This window comes from Mytilus galloprovincialis, chromosome 1 (genome assembly GCF_965363235.1).
Source record: "Mytilus galloprovincialis chromosome 1, xbMytGall1.hap1.1, whole genome shotgun sequence".
Taxonomy (NCBI): Eukaryota; Metazoa; Mollusca; class Bivalvia; order Mytilida; family Mytilidae; genus Mytilus; species Mytilus galloprovincialis.
The window spans coordinates 122,749,770-122,769,348 of NC_134838.1; the positions used below are offsets into that span (position 1 = coordinate 122,749,770).

General features: G+C 34.3%; 1 protein-coding gene across 2 annotated transcripts in view; it reads left to right on the top strand.

The window, feature by feature from the left end:
- Positions 1-19,579, top strand: part of LOC143056448 (uncharacterized) — a 102,679-nt gene that overhangs the window by 64,524 nt on the left and 18,576 nt on the right. For both annotated transcript variants that reach the window (XM_076229537.1, XM_076229531.1), the window contains exons 30-35: positions 1,170-1,210; positions 2,369-2,444; positions 2,759-2,811; positions 5,456-5,537; positions 7,176-7,321; positions 7,955-8,049. In XM_076229537.1, coding sequence (XP_076085652.1) covers positions 1,170-1,210; positions 2,369-2,444; positions 2,759-2,811; positions 5,456-5,537; positions 7,176-7,321; positions 7,955-8,049 — 493 coding nt within the window. The remainder of the gene's footprint in view (positions 1-1,169; positions 1,211-2,368; positions 2,445-2,758; positions 2,812-5,455; positions 5,538-7,175; positions 7,322-7,954; positions 8,050-19,579) is intronic.

Here is a 19,579-nt window from a genome sequence, read left to right on the forward strand (position 1 = left end):
ATAGCTTTTACAACTCAAATTAAAAAGAAATCCCATGTAAGGTGATTCCTGTTATGTCCTTCATATTTTCTGTTGCATTTTTTCAGTAACTTCAAAATCAGAGCTTTCTTAAATTTTTTATGATGTTTTTGTAAGCCTTATTTGCATGCTTAAGGTGGTACCTAACACTACAGGGAGATAACTCTTAAAAATCAACAGAACGTTTTAATGACGTTGTGTTCTCATGAGAATATTAAGCTTCTCAATGATCAAAATAAGTGTTTGTCAAACTGCTATATAACCAGTGTATTTTTTTTGATTAAACGGTTGGTTCAAATTTTTTGAATTTTTTATATTGTTGTCAAAGGGTCAAAATTTTATGAAAATTAAACGAGCCAAATTAATTTTAGTTAAGGTGTTAGGTACCACCTTAATTTTACATTTGAGAATTTTAATCTTTTTTATTAGGAGCTGTTCTCAGCTTTCTGAAATATGGCATTAAGCTTCTTGTGAAAATATGATACCATACTATACATTCACATTCATTGTTCCTAAACATCCTGTTTACCAAATACTTGTATATTTAAACATATTATGGTCATGCATTAATTTTTTGTTACATTTTCCTCAAGAACTGCATATTTCAGCTTTCTGAAATTCTGTCTCCACAATAATTTTTGAATACATAGCCCATACTACAAGGGGGTGTTTAATGACATATTTGCCTTTTCAAGCATTTAAATAATTTATTTGAAAAACAAAACATAAATATTGTAAAACAATTAAGTTAGATTGATGAATGATAATTAATGGATTTCAAATTTTTTATAAGCCTGAAAGCAATTTAACAAGCTGGTTGCCTGTGGATCAGTGGACTGGAAATTTGGTCTTAAAGCTTCATGTTAGCATGTTATACTTTGGGATGTGTTTCAAATCCGTCCTTCATTGACTCTCTGTTTTCCTATATTTACATAAAGGTACCATCTTGTTCTGTAAGTGGGGGGAGTATTGTTTATATTTATGTATTTTCTGTTGTTGACAGATTTTGTTTTTTGTAACTTGAATGTGGTGCATTTTTGTTTGAGAAAAGGGTGAATATTTTTTTTATGAATGAATAGCTATTTTCTTTTGCTTTAAGGCTTTTTAAAATATCCAATAACAGGAAACTAATTGTGTTATAAATTTTTCAGCATTAGACACAGCAGATGAAAATCCAACATTGTCTCTAGAGGTACAGTTATTGTATTTTAAGTGATCTTTAAGCTCACCTTGGTCTATGTGAATATTAAACAAAGGAAGCAGATGGATTCATGACAAAATTGTGTTTTGGTGATGGTGATGTGTTTGTATGTCTTACTTTACTGAAAATTCTTGCTGCTTACAGTTATCTCTATCTATAATGAAATTGACTATAAAGGACAATAACTCCTTAGGGGGTCAATTGACCATTTCAGTCATGTTGACTTATTTGTAAATCTTACTTTGCTGAACATTATTGCTGTTTAAAGTTTATCTCTATCTATAATTATATTCAAGAGAATAACCCAAAACAGTAAAATTTCCTTAAAATTACCAATTTAGGGGCAGCAACCCAACAACGGGTTGTCCGATTCATCTGAAAATTTCGGGGCAGATAGATTTTGACCTGATAAACAATTATACCCAATGTCAGATTTGCTCTAAATGCTTTGGTTTTTGAGTTATAAGCCAAAAACTGCATTTTACCCCTATGTTCTATATTTAGCCATGGCGGCCATCTTGGTTGGTTGGCCGGGTCACCGGACACATTTTTTTAGATACCCCAATGATGATTGTGGCCAGTAGTTTCAGAGGAGAAGATTTTTGTAAAAGTTAACGACGACGGACGCAAAGTGATGGGAAAAGCTCACTTGGCCCTTTGGGCCAGGTGAGCTAAAAATGAGAACTAACTTATTGCTAACAGTTCTTTGGCCTCAATTTTATTGTCTTTTCTGATGTAATTGTGAAACAGGAACATGTATACAGTAACCATATTAGTTTTAATTGATACTTCTGAAGATTTAGCTCAGTTGTGATAAGGATTTTTTCAAAGGCTTAAATGAAATCCTTGTCAGATAAAAAAAAAAGCAAGTTTAAAGGTATAAAATTGATTTATTCAGAATTCTTTTTTTAAAGATATATTGTGTATATATGTATATATAAATATTTTTCATTCTGGGCAAAAAAATCAGCTGGACATGACTGGTAATAATTTTATTGAGTAAGTGTGACCCTATATCTATGTTGTTCATTTCAGTTTGTACATGTATATATTGATCGGTAGAAAATGTTGCACACCAATACTAGATGTAAAGTACACAATAAATTAATTTACAATGATGCAGTATTTTTGTAATTACACATATTACAGGATTCTCAGGAATTCCAGACAGAGGAGATAAACAGGAACAAGAAGAAAATACTAAAATCAGGTGGATTAATTTCAGGTTAGTATTGTTTGTAAGCATGGTTTAAGCAAATATTTATGTGACTGGCTGTTGTCTGATTTTTTATAAAAAAACAAATTCAGAATAATTATCCGGAGACTATTCTTAATGTACAATTCACCATAATTACAAGAGAAAAACAGTAATAGTTATAACAAAAGGCTGCTTTTAACTAGTTATTTCTATTTATATATTTACCTATTTTTGATTTATGACAACACTTGACCAAAAGATATTAAATGCATCACGGCCAATTATCAGGAAAGCTGAAATGATAGTTAGATTAGATATGTTATTCAATATTATGTTTGCAGGTCCATCCACTACTATCAGGCCGTCAAAATCATCATTGAAAAGAAAATATAGCGTATCCTTTTACACGTTTTATGTTAAAAGAAAAAGAAAAAAAACATTGAAGGTCCCTTATCTCTGAATTTTGTTTCTTTTTTATACTTTTTATTGTGAAGGGACATCCTATTGATTTGATTTTGTAGATCATTGTAACAACATGAGAAAATACTTTCTGACTCATTATAAACGTCCTTGTGTTTTCATATTATTTATCAATTTAATTTCTACAAATGTGTGTGCAGGATTGACTTAATCTTTAGCCTAGTGTATCAAACATTGGTATTAGCTTAATCTGCACAAAACATCTTGAATTTAGGATTAAGAGTTCTGGTTTGCTTGAAATATGAAAAAAATCTTCTTTTGGACTGCTATTTTTAGCTCACCTGGCCCAAAGGGCCAAGTGAGCTTTTCCCATCACTTGGCGTCCGTCGTCCGTCGTCCGTCGTCTGTCGTCCGTCGTCCGGCGTCGTTAACTTTTACAAAAATCTTCTCCTCTGAAACTACTGGGCCAAATTACACCAAACTTGGCCAAAATCATCATTGGGGTATCTAGTTTAAAAAATGTGTCCGGTGACCCGGCCAACCATCCAAGATGGCCGCCATGGCTAAAAATAGAACATAGGGGTAAAATGCAGTTTTTGGCTTATAACTCAAAAACCAAAGCATTTAGAGCAAATCTGACATGGGGTAAAAATGTTTATCAGGTCAAGATCTATCTGCCCTGAAATTTTCAGATAAATCGGATAACCTGTTGTTGGGTTGCTGCCCCTGAATTAGTAATTTTAAGGAAATTTTGCTGTTTTTGGTTATTATCTTGAATATTATTATAGATAGAGATAAACTGTAAATTGCAATAATGTTCAGCAAAGTAATATTTACAAATAAGTCAACATGACCGAAATGGTCAGTTGACCCCTTTAGGAGTTATTGCCCTTTATAGTCAATTTTTAACCATTTTTCGTAAATCTTAGTAATCTTTTACAAAAATCTTCTCCTCTGAAACTACTTGACCAAATCAATCCAAACTTGGCCACAACCATCTTTGGGGTATGTAGTTTGAAAAATGTGTCCAGTGACCCAGCCATCCAATCAAGATGGCCGCCATGGCTAAAAATAGAACCTTGGGTAAAATGCAGTTTTTGGCTTATAACTCAAAAACCAAAGCATTTAGAGTAAATCTGACATGAGGTAAATTTGTTTATCAGGTCAAGATCTACCTGCCCTGAAATTTTCAGATGAATTGGACAACCCGGTTTTGGGTTGCTGCCCCAGAATAAGTAATTTTAATGAAATTTTGCTGTTTTTGGTTATTATCTTGAATATTATTATAGATAGAGATAAACTGTAAACAGCAATAATGTTCAGCAAAAAAAGATTTACAAATAAGTCAACATGACCGAAATGGTCAGTTGACCCCTTTAGGAGTTATTGCCCTTAATAGTCAATTTTTAACCATTTTTCGTAAATCTTAGTAATCTTTTACATCTTCTCCTCTGAAACTACTTGGCTAAATTACACCAAACTTGGCCAAAATCATCATTGGGGTATCTTGTTTAAAAAATGTGTCCGGTGACCCTGCCAACCAGATGGCCGCCATGGCTAAAAATAGAACATAGGGGTAAAATGCAGTTTTCGGCTTATAACTCAAAAACCAAAGCATTTAGAGCAAATCTGACAAGGGGTAAAATTGTGTAACAGGTCAAGATCTATCTGCCCTGAAATTTTCAGATAAATCGGATAACCTGTTGTTGGGTTGCTGCACCTGAATTAGTAATTTTAAGGAAATTTTGCTGTTTTTGGTTACTATCTTGAATATTGTTATAGATAGAGATAAACTGTAAACAGCAATAATGTTCAGCTAAGTAAGATCTAGAAATAAGTCAACATGACCAAAATCGTCAGTTGACCCCTTAAGGAGTTGTTGCCCATTTTATTCAATTTTTAACAATTTTCACTAATTTGGTAAATTTTTGTAAATTTTTACAAAATATTTTTCACTGTATCTAAAGGTCCAAGTTTATTATAGATAGAGAACATTGTAAGTACCAAGAATGTTCAGTAAAGTAAGATCTACAAACACATCACTATCAGCAAAACACAATTTTGTCATGAATCCATCTGTGTCCTTTGTGTAATATGCACATAGACCAAGGTGAGCGACACAGGCTCTTTAGAGCCTCTAGTTAAGATGGCCTGTTGCAAGGTTTAATGCCTGCCTCCATCCTTCGGACCCTGGTTCCCAAGTGGCAGTCCAATTGTCAGTCCTTAATGTTGTGTTCTCACTATGCAGAACAAATCAATAAATGAGTAAGGCTGAAATTTCTTCTAAAATGGAGATTGTACTATACCTGATAACAATGATTGACAATCTAAAATATTCAAATATTCAAATTTAGAAACATCTTGTCTGTCTGTTGCTTGTTTTATTCATGGTTGAGAACTTATAAAGTATCATATTAAAAGTGTTGTATCCCTTTTTCATAATCAACTGAGTTTGACTCATCCCGGTTAAAAAGAAGGCATTGAACAAATAGTAATTTGACTATCCAAATTTTAAGAAAAAATAGGTTTGACTGATGTGTTTATGAAGAATGCTCTCATATGAGGGTCTGTAATCTTGTTTCAAGAGCTTTATGAATTACTTCCTTAACTAGTAACAGGCTATAATGACCTCAGATCTAGAAAGTTCTCAGGATGATGATGATCTAGATAAAGCCTACATTCCAAGAAAGTTATTCAGAGGTTTGTTAATTATTTTAGTAATAAAGTTAAGATTATGAAAATTGAGGGTCCAAATGGTTAGTGAACTAAAGAGTAAAACATTGAAACTTGAACACACAACAAATACTTCATTTTGGAAAGGCAAATATTGTCTTAACTTCTTTAGAATAATAAAAAAAAATTTGTCAGGTAACACAAAACCAATATATGTCGGACAAGTACATTGCATAATATGTATGAGTTTAAATGAATTGGTTAATGACCTGTTACTGTCATTTTACCTTTCATGCAATATACAGGCACATTCCTTAAATATAGTGTACTACTATTCATTATATTCAGACAAATAATTTTATTTCAGTTTTTAAACTTTTTTAGCTCACCTGGCCCAAAGGGCCAAGTGAGCTTTTCTCATCACTTTGCGTCCGGCGTCTGTCGTCGTCCGTCGTCGTCGTCCGTCGTCGTCCTGCGTCCGGCGTTAACTTTTACAAAAATCTTCTCCTCTGAAACTACTACGCCAAATTAAACCAAACTTGGCCACAATCATCATTGGGGTATCTAGTTTAAAAATTGTGTCCGGTGACCCGGTCAACCAACCAAGATGGCCGCCATGGCTAAAAATAGAACATAGGGGTAAAATGCAGTTTTTGGCTTATAACTCAAAAACCAAAGCATTTAGAGCAATTCTGACATGGGGTAAAATTGTTTATCAGGTCAAGATCTATCTGCCCTGAAAATTTCAGATGAATCGAACAACCTGTTGTTGGGTTGCTACCCCTAAATTGGTAATTTTAAGAAAATTTTGCTGTTTTTGGTTATTATCTTGAAAAATATTATAGATAGAGATAAACTGTAAACAGCAATAATGTTCAGCAAAATAAGATTTACAAATAAGTCAACATGACCGAAATGGTCAAATGACCCCTTTAGGAGTTATTGCCCTTTATAGTCAATTTATAACCATTTTTCGTAAATCTTAGTTATCTTTTACAAAAATCTTCTCCTCTGAAACTACTGCGCCATATTAAACCAAACTTGGCCACAATCATCATTGGGGTATCTAGTTTAAAAATTGTGTCCGTTGACCTGGTCAACCTACCAAGATGGCTGCCATGGCTAAAAATAGAACATGGGATAAAATGCAGTTTTTGGCTTATAACTCAAAAACGAAAGCATTAAGAGCAAAACTGGCATGGGTTAAATTGTTTATCAGGTCAAGATCTATCTGCCCTGAAAATTTCAGACGAATCGATAGTCAATTTTTAACAATTTTCATAAATTTGTAAATTTTTACTAACACTTTCAACTGAAACTACTGGGCCAATCATTATAGATGGGGATATATGTACGCAGCAAGAATGTTCAGTAAAGTTAGATCTACAAATATATCACCATCACCAAAACACAATTTTGTCACGAATCCATCTGTGTCCTTTGTTGAATATTCACATATACAAATGTACCAAGGTGAGCGACACAGGCTCTTTAGAGCCTCTAGTTGTGTCTTATTGGATTAAGACGAGGAAAGGCTTAGCTTTTTTTGGGGAAAAAAACATTACTTTTTGACTACCTTGATTTAATATAACTTTTTCAAACACAGTTATATCAAAGCTTGCTTTAATAAATGTCAAAGTCATGTGGGTCTTTCTATTATTCCAGAGCAGAAATATATGGTGGAAGAACAAATGTATTCAAGTGATATGGTATCAGATAGAAGTAGTGAGATATTGTCAGATGTAGATCCTACAACAGAGGTCTCCACTTTACTCAAAGCGTTTGGCATAGATGTTCAGAGACATATTGGTGTAAGAATTTCATTTTCATAACAAATTATTGCATAGTTGTTTCAATGTGTATCATCCAAAGCATCTCTCATAGAGTTGAATTTAACTGGGTTCTCACATTCATTAAAGACTAGAAGTATTATGGTATACTATTGTCTATCTGTTGGTCTAAATCATATCTTGTGATAATTAGAGATAGACATAACTTATCCTTTCAAAGTTAACTTAAGTCAGCTTTTTTGTCAGATGTTCAGACTCCTTGGGTTTTCCTTTCAAAACAGGGTAAAATAGTTTGCCACATATTACCCACTTTTCGTTTCATGACATTTACCAAAATTTAAGCAGATTCTTGATATTTGAGACCCAAACAATGCCAATGCTAAATATAAGGTAAAAGTCAAAATCATATCGGAAAAAGGAGTTCTATAACCTACCAAAAAATATTTTTATACTATTTTGTTCCTTAACTTATGCTCTTCAATATTTTTGAGGATGAGCTTCATTTTGTTTATAAAATTTGCATTAATCCTGGACTTTGTAGTTTAACCTCTTTATGTCTTTTGGTTGTGTAGTATTGCTGTTCTATAGACTCGTCTCTTCTTTTTAATCCTACAAAGATTGGATTTTTATTTAACTGTATTGTTACTTTGACAGGAAAAAAGACATCAATTGGATTCGCTTACAAAATCTGTTTTGAAGTCAACACAAAACCAAATGAATACAGTTTGGACAATGCAGCAAAGGAAAAGGTATAATCAAATTCCTGATTAATAAGATATTAATATCTTACCCTTCTTTTCTAAATTTTAACCCCCATTATTGGCAAGGCACCACCTCCCCAATTGACTTGCCTGGATTTGTTTTAATCCTGAATTCTTTTTATGGCCAATCAATGAAGTTGTTGGGGCCATATAGTTTTACACTTGTCTGTCATTCTGCAACAAACCATTATACAGAGTGTTTTTCTAAACGCCTTCAGATATAGGGCTGATTTTTGGTATGTGAGTTAACCATGATGAGTTACAGATCAAGTTTAAGTTTCGTTCTGCTCTGCTAATTTTTGCTGAAATTACGGGCTTTGGACTTTGATAAATTGATGAAAATCACAGTTATATGGACTTTTTTTCTAAAGTCTTTCAGATATTGGGCTGATTTTTGGTATGTGAGTTAACCACAATGAGTTACAGATCAAGTTTAAGTTTTGTTCTGCTCTGCTATTGTGGGTTCACTTATTTTCGTGGGTACCAATTTTCGTGGATTAAGGAAAACTCGCATGTTCGTGGATATTTAATTTCGTGGTTTTGCAGAAGATTGCATACAGGCCTATAGGAAATTTGTCATTCGTTGAACACTTAATTTCGTGGTTCACCTTTACCCACGAAATCCACGAAAATTGGTATTTAACGAATAATAATGGGATCTTTTTAGCTCACCTGGCCCGAAGGGCCAAGTGAGCTTTTCTCATCACTTGGCGTCCGTCGTCCGTCGTCGTCCGTCGTCCGTCGTCCGTCGTCGTCGTCCGTCGTCGTTAACTTTTACAAAAATCTTCTCCTCTGAAACTACTGGGCCAAATCAAACCAAACTTGGCCACAATCATCATTGGGGTATCTAGTTTAAAAAATGTGTGGCGTGACCCGGTCAACCAACCAAGATGGCCGCCACGGCTAAAAATAGAACATAGGGGTAAAATACAGTTTTTGGCTTATAACTCAAAAACCAAAGCATTTAGAGCAAATCTGACATGGGGTAAAAATGTTTATCAGGTCAAGATCTATCTGCCCTGAAATTTTCAGATGAATCGGTCAATCGGTTGTTGGGTTGCTGCCCCTGAATTGGTAATTTTGAAGAAATTTTGCTGTTTTTGGTTATTATCTTGAATATTATTATAGTTAGAGATAAACTGTAAACAGCAATAATGTTCAGCAAAGTAAGATCTACAAATAAGTCAACATGACCAAAATGGTCAGTTGACCCGTTTAGGAGTTATTGCCCTTTATAGTCAATTTTTAACCATTTTTCGTTAATTAAAGTAATCTTTTACAAAAATCTTCTCCTCTGAAACTACTTGGCCAAATTAATCCAAACTTGGCCACAATCATCTTTGGGGTATCTAGTTTAAAAAATGTGTGGCGTGACCTGGTCAACCAACCAAGATGGCCGCCACGGCTAAAAATAGAACAAAGGGGTAAAATGCAGTTTTTGGCTTATAACTCAAAAACCAAAGCATTTTGAGGAAATCTGACATGGGATAAAAATGTTTATCAGGTCAAGATCTATCTGCCCTAAAATTTTCAGATGAATCGGTCAATCGGTTGTTGGGTTGCTGCCCCTGAATTGGTAATTTTGAGGAAATTTTGCTGTTTTTGGTTGTTATCTTGAATATTATTATAGATAGAGATAAACTGTAAACAGCAATAATGTTCAGCAAAGTAAGATCTACAAATAAGTCAACATGACCAAAATGGTCAGTTGACCCGTTTAGGAGTTATTGCCCTTTATAGTCAATTTTTAACCATTTTTCGTAAATTAAAGTAATCTTTTACAAAAATCTTCTCCTCTGAAACTACTTGGCCAAATTAATCCAAACTTGGCCACAATCATCTTTGGGGTATCTAGTTTAAAAAATGTGTGGCGTGACCTGGTCAACCAACCAAGATGGCCACCACCGCTAAAAATAGAACATAGGGGTAAAATGCAGTTTTTGGCTTATAACTCAAAAACCAAAGCATTTTGAGGAAATCTGACAGGGGATAAAAATGTTTATCAGGTCAAGAACTATCTGCCCTGAAATTTTCAGATGAATCGGTCAATCGGTTGTTGGGTTGCTGCCCCTGAATTGGTAATTTTGAAGAAATTTTGCTGTTTTTGGTTATTATCTTGAATATTATTATAGTTAGAGATAAACTGTAAACAGCAATAATGTTCAGCAAAGTAAGATCTACAAATAAGTCAACATGACCTAAATGGTCAATTGACCCCTTAAGGAGTTATTGCCCTTTATAGTCAATTTTTAACAATTTTCATTAATTTGGTAAATTTATGTAAATTTTTACCAAATATAGTTCTCTGTTACTAATGGGCAAAGTTCATGATAGATATAATTGTAAGAAGCAAAATCGTTCAGTAAAGTAAGAACTTCAAACACATCACCATCACCAAAATACAATTTTGTCATGAATCCATTTGTGTCCTTTGTTTAATATGCACATAGACCAAGGTGAGCGACACAGGCTCTTTAGAGCCTCTAGTTTAGTTTTGTCACCATAGCAACCGATTTTTTCCTTGGAAACGGAGTTTTTATTTGCAGAATATTGCAGTTTAAGAGCTTAAATGTCCTGAATTGTTGTATAACCAATAAGAAAATACATAAAAGCTAACGCAAACTTTAAATTACTATCGTCAAGTGTTGTTGACTTCAATTATTACCACGGAAACACATATTATCCATAGCAACATCCACTCAATAACTGCAAAAATAGAAATTTATGTAAAAAATACAGAAATAGAAGATTTTATTTTCAAATTGCAATATGACTTCATTTTTGCTTCACTCACAATCTTGTCTATATTCTTCTCTTCAGATTCTTCATAGTAACCGGTGTTATGATGACGTTTTTGAGGTTCCAATTGGGGATTAAAACGTCGTATATACCCCGGCAGTTTCCTGAATATATACTGACATCTCTGTGTTGTTATCCAATCACAAACCTCGATACATTTGTAATCCGTAATATAATGTAACATTGGGGTGGGGGGTGGAAAAAAAAAAAATCTTTTTTTCCCATTCTGTGTGATTTCATTTTTAGCTCACCTGGCCCGAAGGGCCAAGTGAGCTTTTCTCATCACTTGGCGTCCGTCGTCCGTCGTCGTCCTGCGTCCGTCGTCCGGCGTTAACTTTTACAAAAATCTTCTCCTCTGAAACTACTGGGCCAAATTTAACCAAACTTGGCCATAATCATCATTGGGGTATCTAGTTTAAAAAATGTGTCCGGTGACCCGGCCAACCAAGCAAGATGGCCGCCATGGCTAAAAATAGAACATAGGGGTAAAATGCAGTTTTTGGCTTATAACTCAAAAACAAAGCATTTAGAGCAAATCTGACATGGGGGTAAAATTGTTCATCAGGTCAAGATCTATCTGCCCTGAAATTTTCAGATGAATCGGACATTCCGTTGTTGGGTTGCTGCCCCTGAAATGGTAATTTTAAGGAAATTTTGCTGTTTTGGGTTATTATCTTGAATATTATTATAGATAGAGATAAACTGTAAACAGCAATAATGGTCAGCAAAGTAAGATCTACAAATAAGTCAACATGACCAAAATGGTCAGTTGACCACTTTAGGTGTTATTGCCCTTAATAGTCAATTTTTAACCATTTTTCGTAAATCTTAGTAATCTTTTAGAAAAATCTTCTCCTCTGAAACTACTGGGCCAAATTTAACCAAACTTGGCCATAATCATCATTGGGGTATCTAGTTTAAAAAATGTGTCCGGTGACCTGGCCAACCAACCAAGATGGCCGCCATGGCTAAAAATAGAACATAGGGGTAAAATGCAGTTTTTGGCTTATAACTCAAAAACCAAAGCATTTAGAGCAAATCTGACGTGGGGTAATATTGTTCATCAGGTCAAGTTCCATCTGCCCTGAAATTTTCAGATGAATCGGACAATTTGTTGTTGGGTTGCTGCCCCTGAAATGGTAATTTTAAGGAAATTTTGCTGTTTTTGGTTATTATCTTGAATATTATTATAGATAGAGATAAACTGTAAACAGCAATAATGTTCAGCAAAGTAAGATCTACAAATAAGTCAACATGACCAAAATGGTCAGTTGACCACTTTAGGAGTTATTGCCCTTTATAGTTAATTTTTAACCATTTTTCGTAAATCTTAGTAATCTTTTAGAAGAATCTTCTCCTCTGAAACTACTGGGCCAAATTAAACCAAACTTAGCCATAATCATCATTGGGGTATCTAGTTAAAAAAATGTGTCAGGTAAATCGGCCAACAAACCAAGATGGCCACCATGGCTAAAAATAGAACATGGGGGTAAATTGCAGTTTTTGGCTTATAACTCAAAAACCAAAGCATTAAGAGCAAATCTGACAGGAAGTAAAATTGTTGATCAGGTCACGATCTATCTGCCCTGGAATTTTCAGATGAATCAAATAATCGGTTGTTAGGTTGCTGCCCCTGAATTGGTAATTGTGAGGAAATTTTGCTGTTTTTTTGTTATTATCTTGAATATTATTATAGATAGAGATAAACTGTAAACAGCAATAATGTACAACAAAGTAAGAAGTAAAAATAAGTCAGTACGACCAAAATAGTCAATTGACCCCCTAAGGAGTTATTGCCCTTCATAATCAACTTTTAACAATTTTCTTAAAATTTGAAAATTTTCAATAACATTTTCCACAGAAAGAACTGTTATAGATAGAGATAATTGTAAGCAGCAAGAATGTTTATTAAAGTAAGATCTACAAACACATCACCATCACCAAAACACAATTTTTTCATGAATCCATCTGTGTCCATTGTTTTAATATTCACTTAGACCAAGGTGAGCAACACAGGCTCTTTAGAGCCTCTAGTTCGTAAATCTTAATATCTTTTAGAAAAATCTTCTCCTCTGAAACTACTGGGCCAAATTAAACCAAACTTGGCCACAATCATCATTGGGGTATCTAGTTTAAAAATGTGTGGCTTGACTCGGCCAACCAACCAAGATGGCTGCCATGGCTAAAAATAGAACATAGGGGTAAAATGCAGTTTTTGGCTTATAACTCAAAAACCAAAGCATTTAGAGCAAATTTGACAGGATATGAAATTGTTTATTAGGTGAAGATCTGTCTGCCCTAAAATTTTAAGATGAATCAAATAATTGATTGTTAGGTTGCTGCCCCTGAATTGGTAATTTTAAGGAAATTTTGCTGTTTTTAGTTATTATCTTGAATATTATTATGGATAGAGATAAATTGTAAATAGCAATAATGTTCAGCAAAAAAAGATTTACAAATAAGTCAACATGACCAAAATGGTCAGTTGACCCCTTTAGGAGTTATTGCCCTTGATAGTCAATTTTTAACCATTTTTCGTAAAGCTTAGTTATCTTTTAGAAAAATCTTCTCCTCTGAAACTACTGGGCCAAATTAAACCAAACTTGGCCACACTCATCATTGGGGTATCTAGTATTAAAATGTGTGGCTTGACTCGGCCAACCAACCAAGATGGCTGCCATGGCTAAAAATAGAACATAGGGGTAAAATGCAGTTTTTGGCTTATAACTCAAAAACCAAAGCATTTAGGGCAAATTTGACAGGATATGAAATTGTTTATTAGGTGAAGATCTGTCTTCCCTAAAATTTTAAGATGAATCGGATAATTGATTGTTAGGTTGCTGCCCCTGAATTGGTAATTTTAAGGAAATTTTGCCGTTTTTTTGTTATTATTTTGAATATTATTATAGTTAGAGATAAACTGTAAACAGCAATAATGTACAGGAAAGTAAGACCTAAAAATAAGTTAAAATGACCAAAATGGTCAATTGACCCCCTAAGGAGTTATTGCCCTTTATAGTCAATTTTTAACAATTTTCATAAAATTTGTAAATTTTCACTAGCATTTTCACTGAAACGACTGAGCCAAGTTCATTAAAGATAGAAATAATTGTAAGCAGCAAGAATGTTTAGTAAAGTAAGAATTACAAACACATCACCATCACCAAAACACAATTTTGTCATGTGTCCTTTGTTTAATATTCACATACACCAAGGTGAGCGACACAGGCTCTTTAGAGCCTCTAGTTTTTTTATCCCCTGTTATAAGATTATATCATTCTTGAAGTTCATACTATCGTGTTCTATTGTCAAATTCTGAAAACTGCAAAATTTATCACAAATATTGATATCGCCGTTTTCAGCCATGATCTTAAAATTGGAAATCAGTGATCGGATTACACGCGACCCCTTGGTGCTACTGAAGATAATATTAAACGCACTTCCAAACGCACATTATATGACATGCGTATTGCAATGGCCAGACAAATATCCCTAGCACTATTCCTTCGGCTAGCAGGACAAATAGCCACTCTGAATTATCAATGCTTTCTAGTCCCAACAAGTTGTAATCATTCATGAATACAAGACTTTGGTGTCCCATGTGAAATGCAAGAATAAATTTCCAATGTCCCACGCATTGTGCACACATTTGATCGATTCAAGATGGTTAACTATAAAGAAATTTCTAAAAGTGACCATTTGACCATAGGACAAAAAATGTAGGAGAACCTTTATGGAGCCCCTTTTTTTAGCTCACCTGGCCCAAAGGGCCAAGTGAGCTTTTCCCATCACTTGGCGTCCGTCGTCCGTCGTCCGTCGTCTGTCGTCCGTCGTCCGTCGTCCGGCGTCGTTAACTTTTACAAAAATCTTCTCCTCTGAAACTACTGGGCCAAATTACACCAAACTTGGCCAAAATCATCATTGGGGTATCTAGTTTAAAAAATGTGTCCGGTGACCCGGCCAATCATCCAAGATGGCCGCCATGGCTAAAAATAGAACATAGGGGTAAAATGCAGTTTTTGGCTTATAACTCAAAAACCAAAGCATTTAGAGCAAATCTGACATGGGGTAAACTTGTGTAACAGGTCAAGATCTATCTGCCCTGAAATTTTCAGATAAATCGGATAATCTGTTGTTGGGTTGCTGCCCCTGAATTAGTAATTTTAAGGAAATTTTGCTGTTTTTGGTTATTATCTTGAATATTATTATAGATAGAGATAAACTGTAAACAGCAATAATGTTCAGCAAAGTAATATTTACAAATAAGTCAACATGACCGAAATGGTCAGTTGACCCCTTTAGGAGTTATTGCCCTTTATAGTCAATTTTTAACCATTTTTCGTAAATCTTAGTAATCTTTTACAAAAATCTTCTCCTCTGAAACTACTTGGCCAAATTACACCAAACTTGGCCAAAATCATCATTGGGGTATGTTGTTTAAAAAATGTGTCCGGTGACCCGGCCAACCATCCAAGATGGCCGCCATGGCTAAAAATAGAACATAGGGGTAAAATGCAGTTTTTGGCTTATAACTCAAAAACCAAAGCATTTAGAGCAAATCTGACATGGGGTAAACTTGTGTAACAGGTCAAGATCTATCTGCCCTGAAATTTTCAGATAAATCGGATAATCTGTTGTTGGGTTGCTGCCCCTGAATTAGTAATTTTAAGGAAATTTTGCTGTTTTTGGTTATTATCTTGAATATTATTATAGATAGAGATAAACTGTAAACAGCAATAATGTTCAGCAAAGTAATATTTACAAATAAGTCAACATGACCGAAATGGTCAGTTGACCCCTTTAGGAGTTATTGCCCTTTATAGTCAATTTTTAACCATTTTTCGTAAATCTTAGTAATCTTTTACAAAAATCTTCTCCTCTGAAACTACTTGGCCAAATTACACCAAACTTGGCCAAAATCATCATTGGGGTATGTTGTTTAAAAAATGTGTCCGGTGACCCGGCCAACCATCCAAGATGGCCGCCATGGCTAAAAATAGAACATAGGGGTAAAATGCAGTTTTTGGCTTATAACTCAAAAACCAAAGCATTTAGAGCAAATCTGACATGGGGTAAACTTGTGTAACAGGTCAAGATCTATCTGCCCTGAAATTTTCAGATAAATCGGATAACCTGTTGTTGGGTTGCTGCCCCTGAATTAGTAATTTTAAGGAAATTTTGCTGTTTTTGGTTATTATCTTGAATATTATTATAGATAGAGATAAACTGTAAACAGCAATAATGTTCAGCAAAGTAATATTTACAAATAAGTCAACATGACCGAAATGGTCAGTTGACCCCTTTAGGAGTTATTGCCCTTTATAGTCAATTTTTAACCATTTTTAGCTCACCTGGCCCGAAGGGCCAAGTGAGCTTTTCTCATCACTTGGCGTCCGCCGTCCGTCGTCGTCGTCGTCCGTCGTCGTCCTGCGTCCGGCGTTAACTTTTACAAAAATCTTCTCCTCTGAAACTACTAGGCCAAATTTAACCAAACTTGGCCACAATCATCATTGGGGTATCTAGTTTAAAAATTGTGTCCGGTGACCCTGCCAACTAACCAAGATGGCCGCCATGGCTATAAATAGAACATAGGGGTAAAATGCAGTTTTTGGCTTATAACTCAAAAACCAAAGCATTTAGGGCAAATCTGACATGGGGTAATATTGTTAATCAGGTTAAGATCTATCTGCTCTGAAATTTTCAGATGAATCTGACATTCCGTTGTTAGGTTGCTGCCCCTGAATTGGTAATTTTAAGGAAATTTTGATGTTTTTGGTTATTATCTTGAATATTATTTTAGATAGAGATAAACTGTAAAAAGCAATAATGTTCAGCAAAGTAAGATCTACAAATAAGTCAACATGACCAAAATGATCAGTTGACCACTTTAGGAGTTATTGCCCTTTATAGTCAATTTTTAACCATTTTTCGTAAATCTTAGTCATCTTTTACAAAAATCTTCTCCTCTGAAACTGCTGGACCAAATTATTTGAAACTTGGCCACAATCATCATTGGGGTATCTAGTTTAAAAATTGTGTCTGGTGACCCCGCCAACTAACTAAGATGACCGCCATGGCTATAAATAGAACATAGGGGTAAAATGCAGTTTTTGGCTTATAACTCAAAAACCAAAGCATTTAGAGCAAATCTGACATGGATAAAATTGTTAATCAGGTGAAGATCTATCTGCCCTGAAATTTTCAGATGAATTGGACAACCTGTTTTTGGGTTGCGGCCCCTAAATTGTTAATTTTAAGGAAATTTTGCTGTTTTTGGTTATTATATTGAATATTATTATAGATATAGGTAAACTGTAAACAGCAATAATGTTCAGCAAGGTCAGAGTTACAAATAAGTCAACATGACCAAAATGGTCAGTTGACCTCTTTAGGAGTTATTGCCCTTTAAAGTCAATTTTTAACCATTTTTCGTAAATTTTATATATCTTTTACTAAAATCTTCTTCTCTGAAACTGCTGTGCCAAATTGATCCAAACTTGGCCACAATCATCTTTAGGGTTTCTTGTTTAAAAAATGTGTCCGGTGACCTGGCCATCAAACCAAGATGGCCGCCACAGCTAAAAATAGAACATAGGGGTAAAATGCAGTTTTTGGCTTATAACTCAAAAACCAAATAATTTAGAGAAAATCTGACATGAAGTAAAATTGTCAATCAGGTCAAGATCTATCTGCCCTGAAATTTTCAGATGAATTGGACAACCTGTTTTTGGGTTGCGGCCCCTGAATTGGTAATTTTAAGGACATTTTGCTGTTTTTGGTTATTATATCGAATATTATTATAGATATAGGTAAACTATAAACAGCAATAATTTTCAGCAAAGTAAGATCTACAAATAAGTAAACATGAACGAAATGGTCAATTGACCCCTGTAGGAGTTATTGACCTTTGTAGTCAATTTTCAATCTGCTTCCTTTATTTAATATTCACATAGACCAAGGTGAGCGACACAGGCTCTTTAGAGCCTCTAGTTCGTAAATCTTAGTAATCTTTTACAAAAATCTTCTCCTCTGAAACTACTTGGCCAAATTACACCAAACTTGGCCAAAATCATCATTGGGGTATCTTGTTTAAAAAATGTGTCCGGTGACCCGGCCAACCATCCAAGATGGCCGCCATGGCTAAAAATAGAACATAGGGGTAAAATGCAGTTTTTGGCTTATAACTCAAAAACCAAAGCATTTAGAGCAAATCTGACAGGGGTAAAATTGTGTAACAGGTCAAGATCTATCTGCCTTGAAATTTTCAGATAAATCGGATAACCTGTTGTTGGGTTGCTGCCCCTGAATTAGTAATTTTAAGGAAATTTTGCTGTTTTTGGTTATTATCTTGAATATTGTTATAGATAGAGATAACTTGCAAACAGCAATAATGTTCAGCTAAGTAAGATCTAGAAATAAGTCAACATGACCAAAATCGTCAGTTGACCCCTTAAGGAGTTGTTGCCCATTTTATTCAATTTTTAACAATTTTCACTAATTTGGTAAATTTTTGTAAATTTTTACAAAATATTTTTCACTGTATCTAAAGGTCCAAGTTTATTATAGATAGAGAAAATTCTAAGTACCAAGAATGTTCAGTAAAGTAAGATCTACAAACACATCACTATCAGCAAAACACAATTTTGTCATGAATCCATCTGTGTCCTTTGTTTAATATGCACATAGACCAAGGTGAGCGACACAGGCTCTTTAGAGCCTCTAGTTGTTCATACATACAATATTATATTTTTTGACTTTCATGTAGATTTTTTTTTTTTTTATCTTTTCTGTTAATTTAAAAAAGAAGATGTGGTATAATTGTTAATGAGACAAATCTCTACAAGAGACCACAAGACACAGAAATTAACAGCTATAGGTTATCATACGTCCTTCAACAATGAGCAAAGCCATGCCGCATAGTCAGCTGTAAAAGGTCCCAAAATGACGATTGAAAACAATTCAAACAAGAAAACCTAACGGCCGAACTTTGGTGTTGGGTTTATATCTATTAACATACCCCCCCCCCCCCTTTCCTCATAAGATTTCATGAATTTGTGATATGACATAGAGAAGTTATTGAAATTTATTCTTTGAAAAAGCGACGGGCGTAACATGCGCTTATGGTGCAGCTGTTTATTTTTATTTTATGGAATTACACCACTTTCAAAGTCTAGGATCAGCCCCTAAAGGTAGTACATTTGAACTGTGCAGTATATCTGTGGTAGTTAATGTACACCTTAGCATTGCATTATCCTGATTGTAGCACAGTAATAGCAAAGAGATTTACCTTTGTTATGTGTGAAGTGTTCTGTTAAAAGACCAAGACATTATAATTTTTTCCAATTTGTAAAGGACATTATATTGTCGGAGCAATATTTTCAAATATTATACGGACCTTGACAAAAGCTAGAATGTGCTATTGCAATCTCCATGAAGTCCATCATCTGTTAGTAACATTTCATGAATAATTATAGATTACCAGATTGAAACCAAATGTTGTAGGAAAAGTAATATAACAAATATGGAACACTGAGGATAAGTCTCTAAGCAAATAACAAAATCAAAAGCTAAAACACATCAAACTAATGGATAAAAAATGTCATATATTATTGACTGGGTACAGGCATTTTCTTATGTAGAATATGGTATATTAAACCTGGTTTTATAGCTAAACCTCTGATTTTTCATTATAAGGATTTATGAAATATTCAAACAAAAT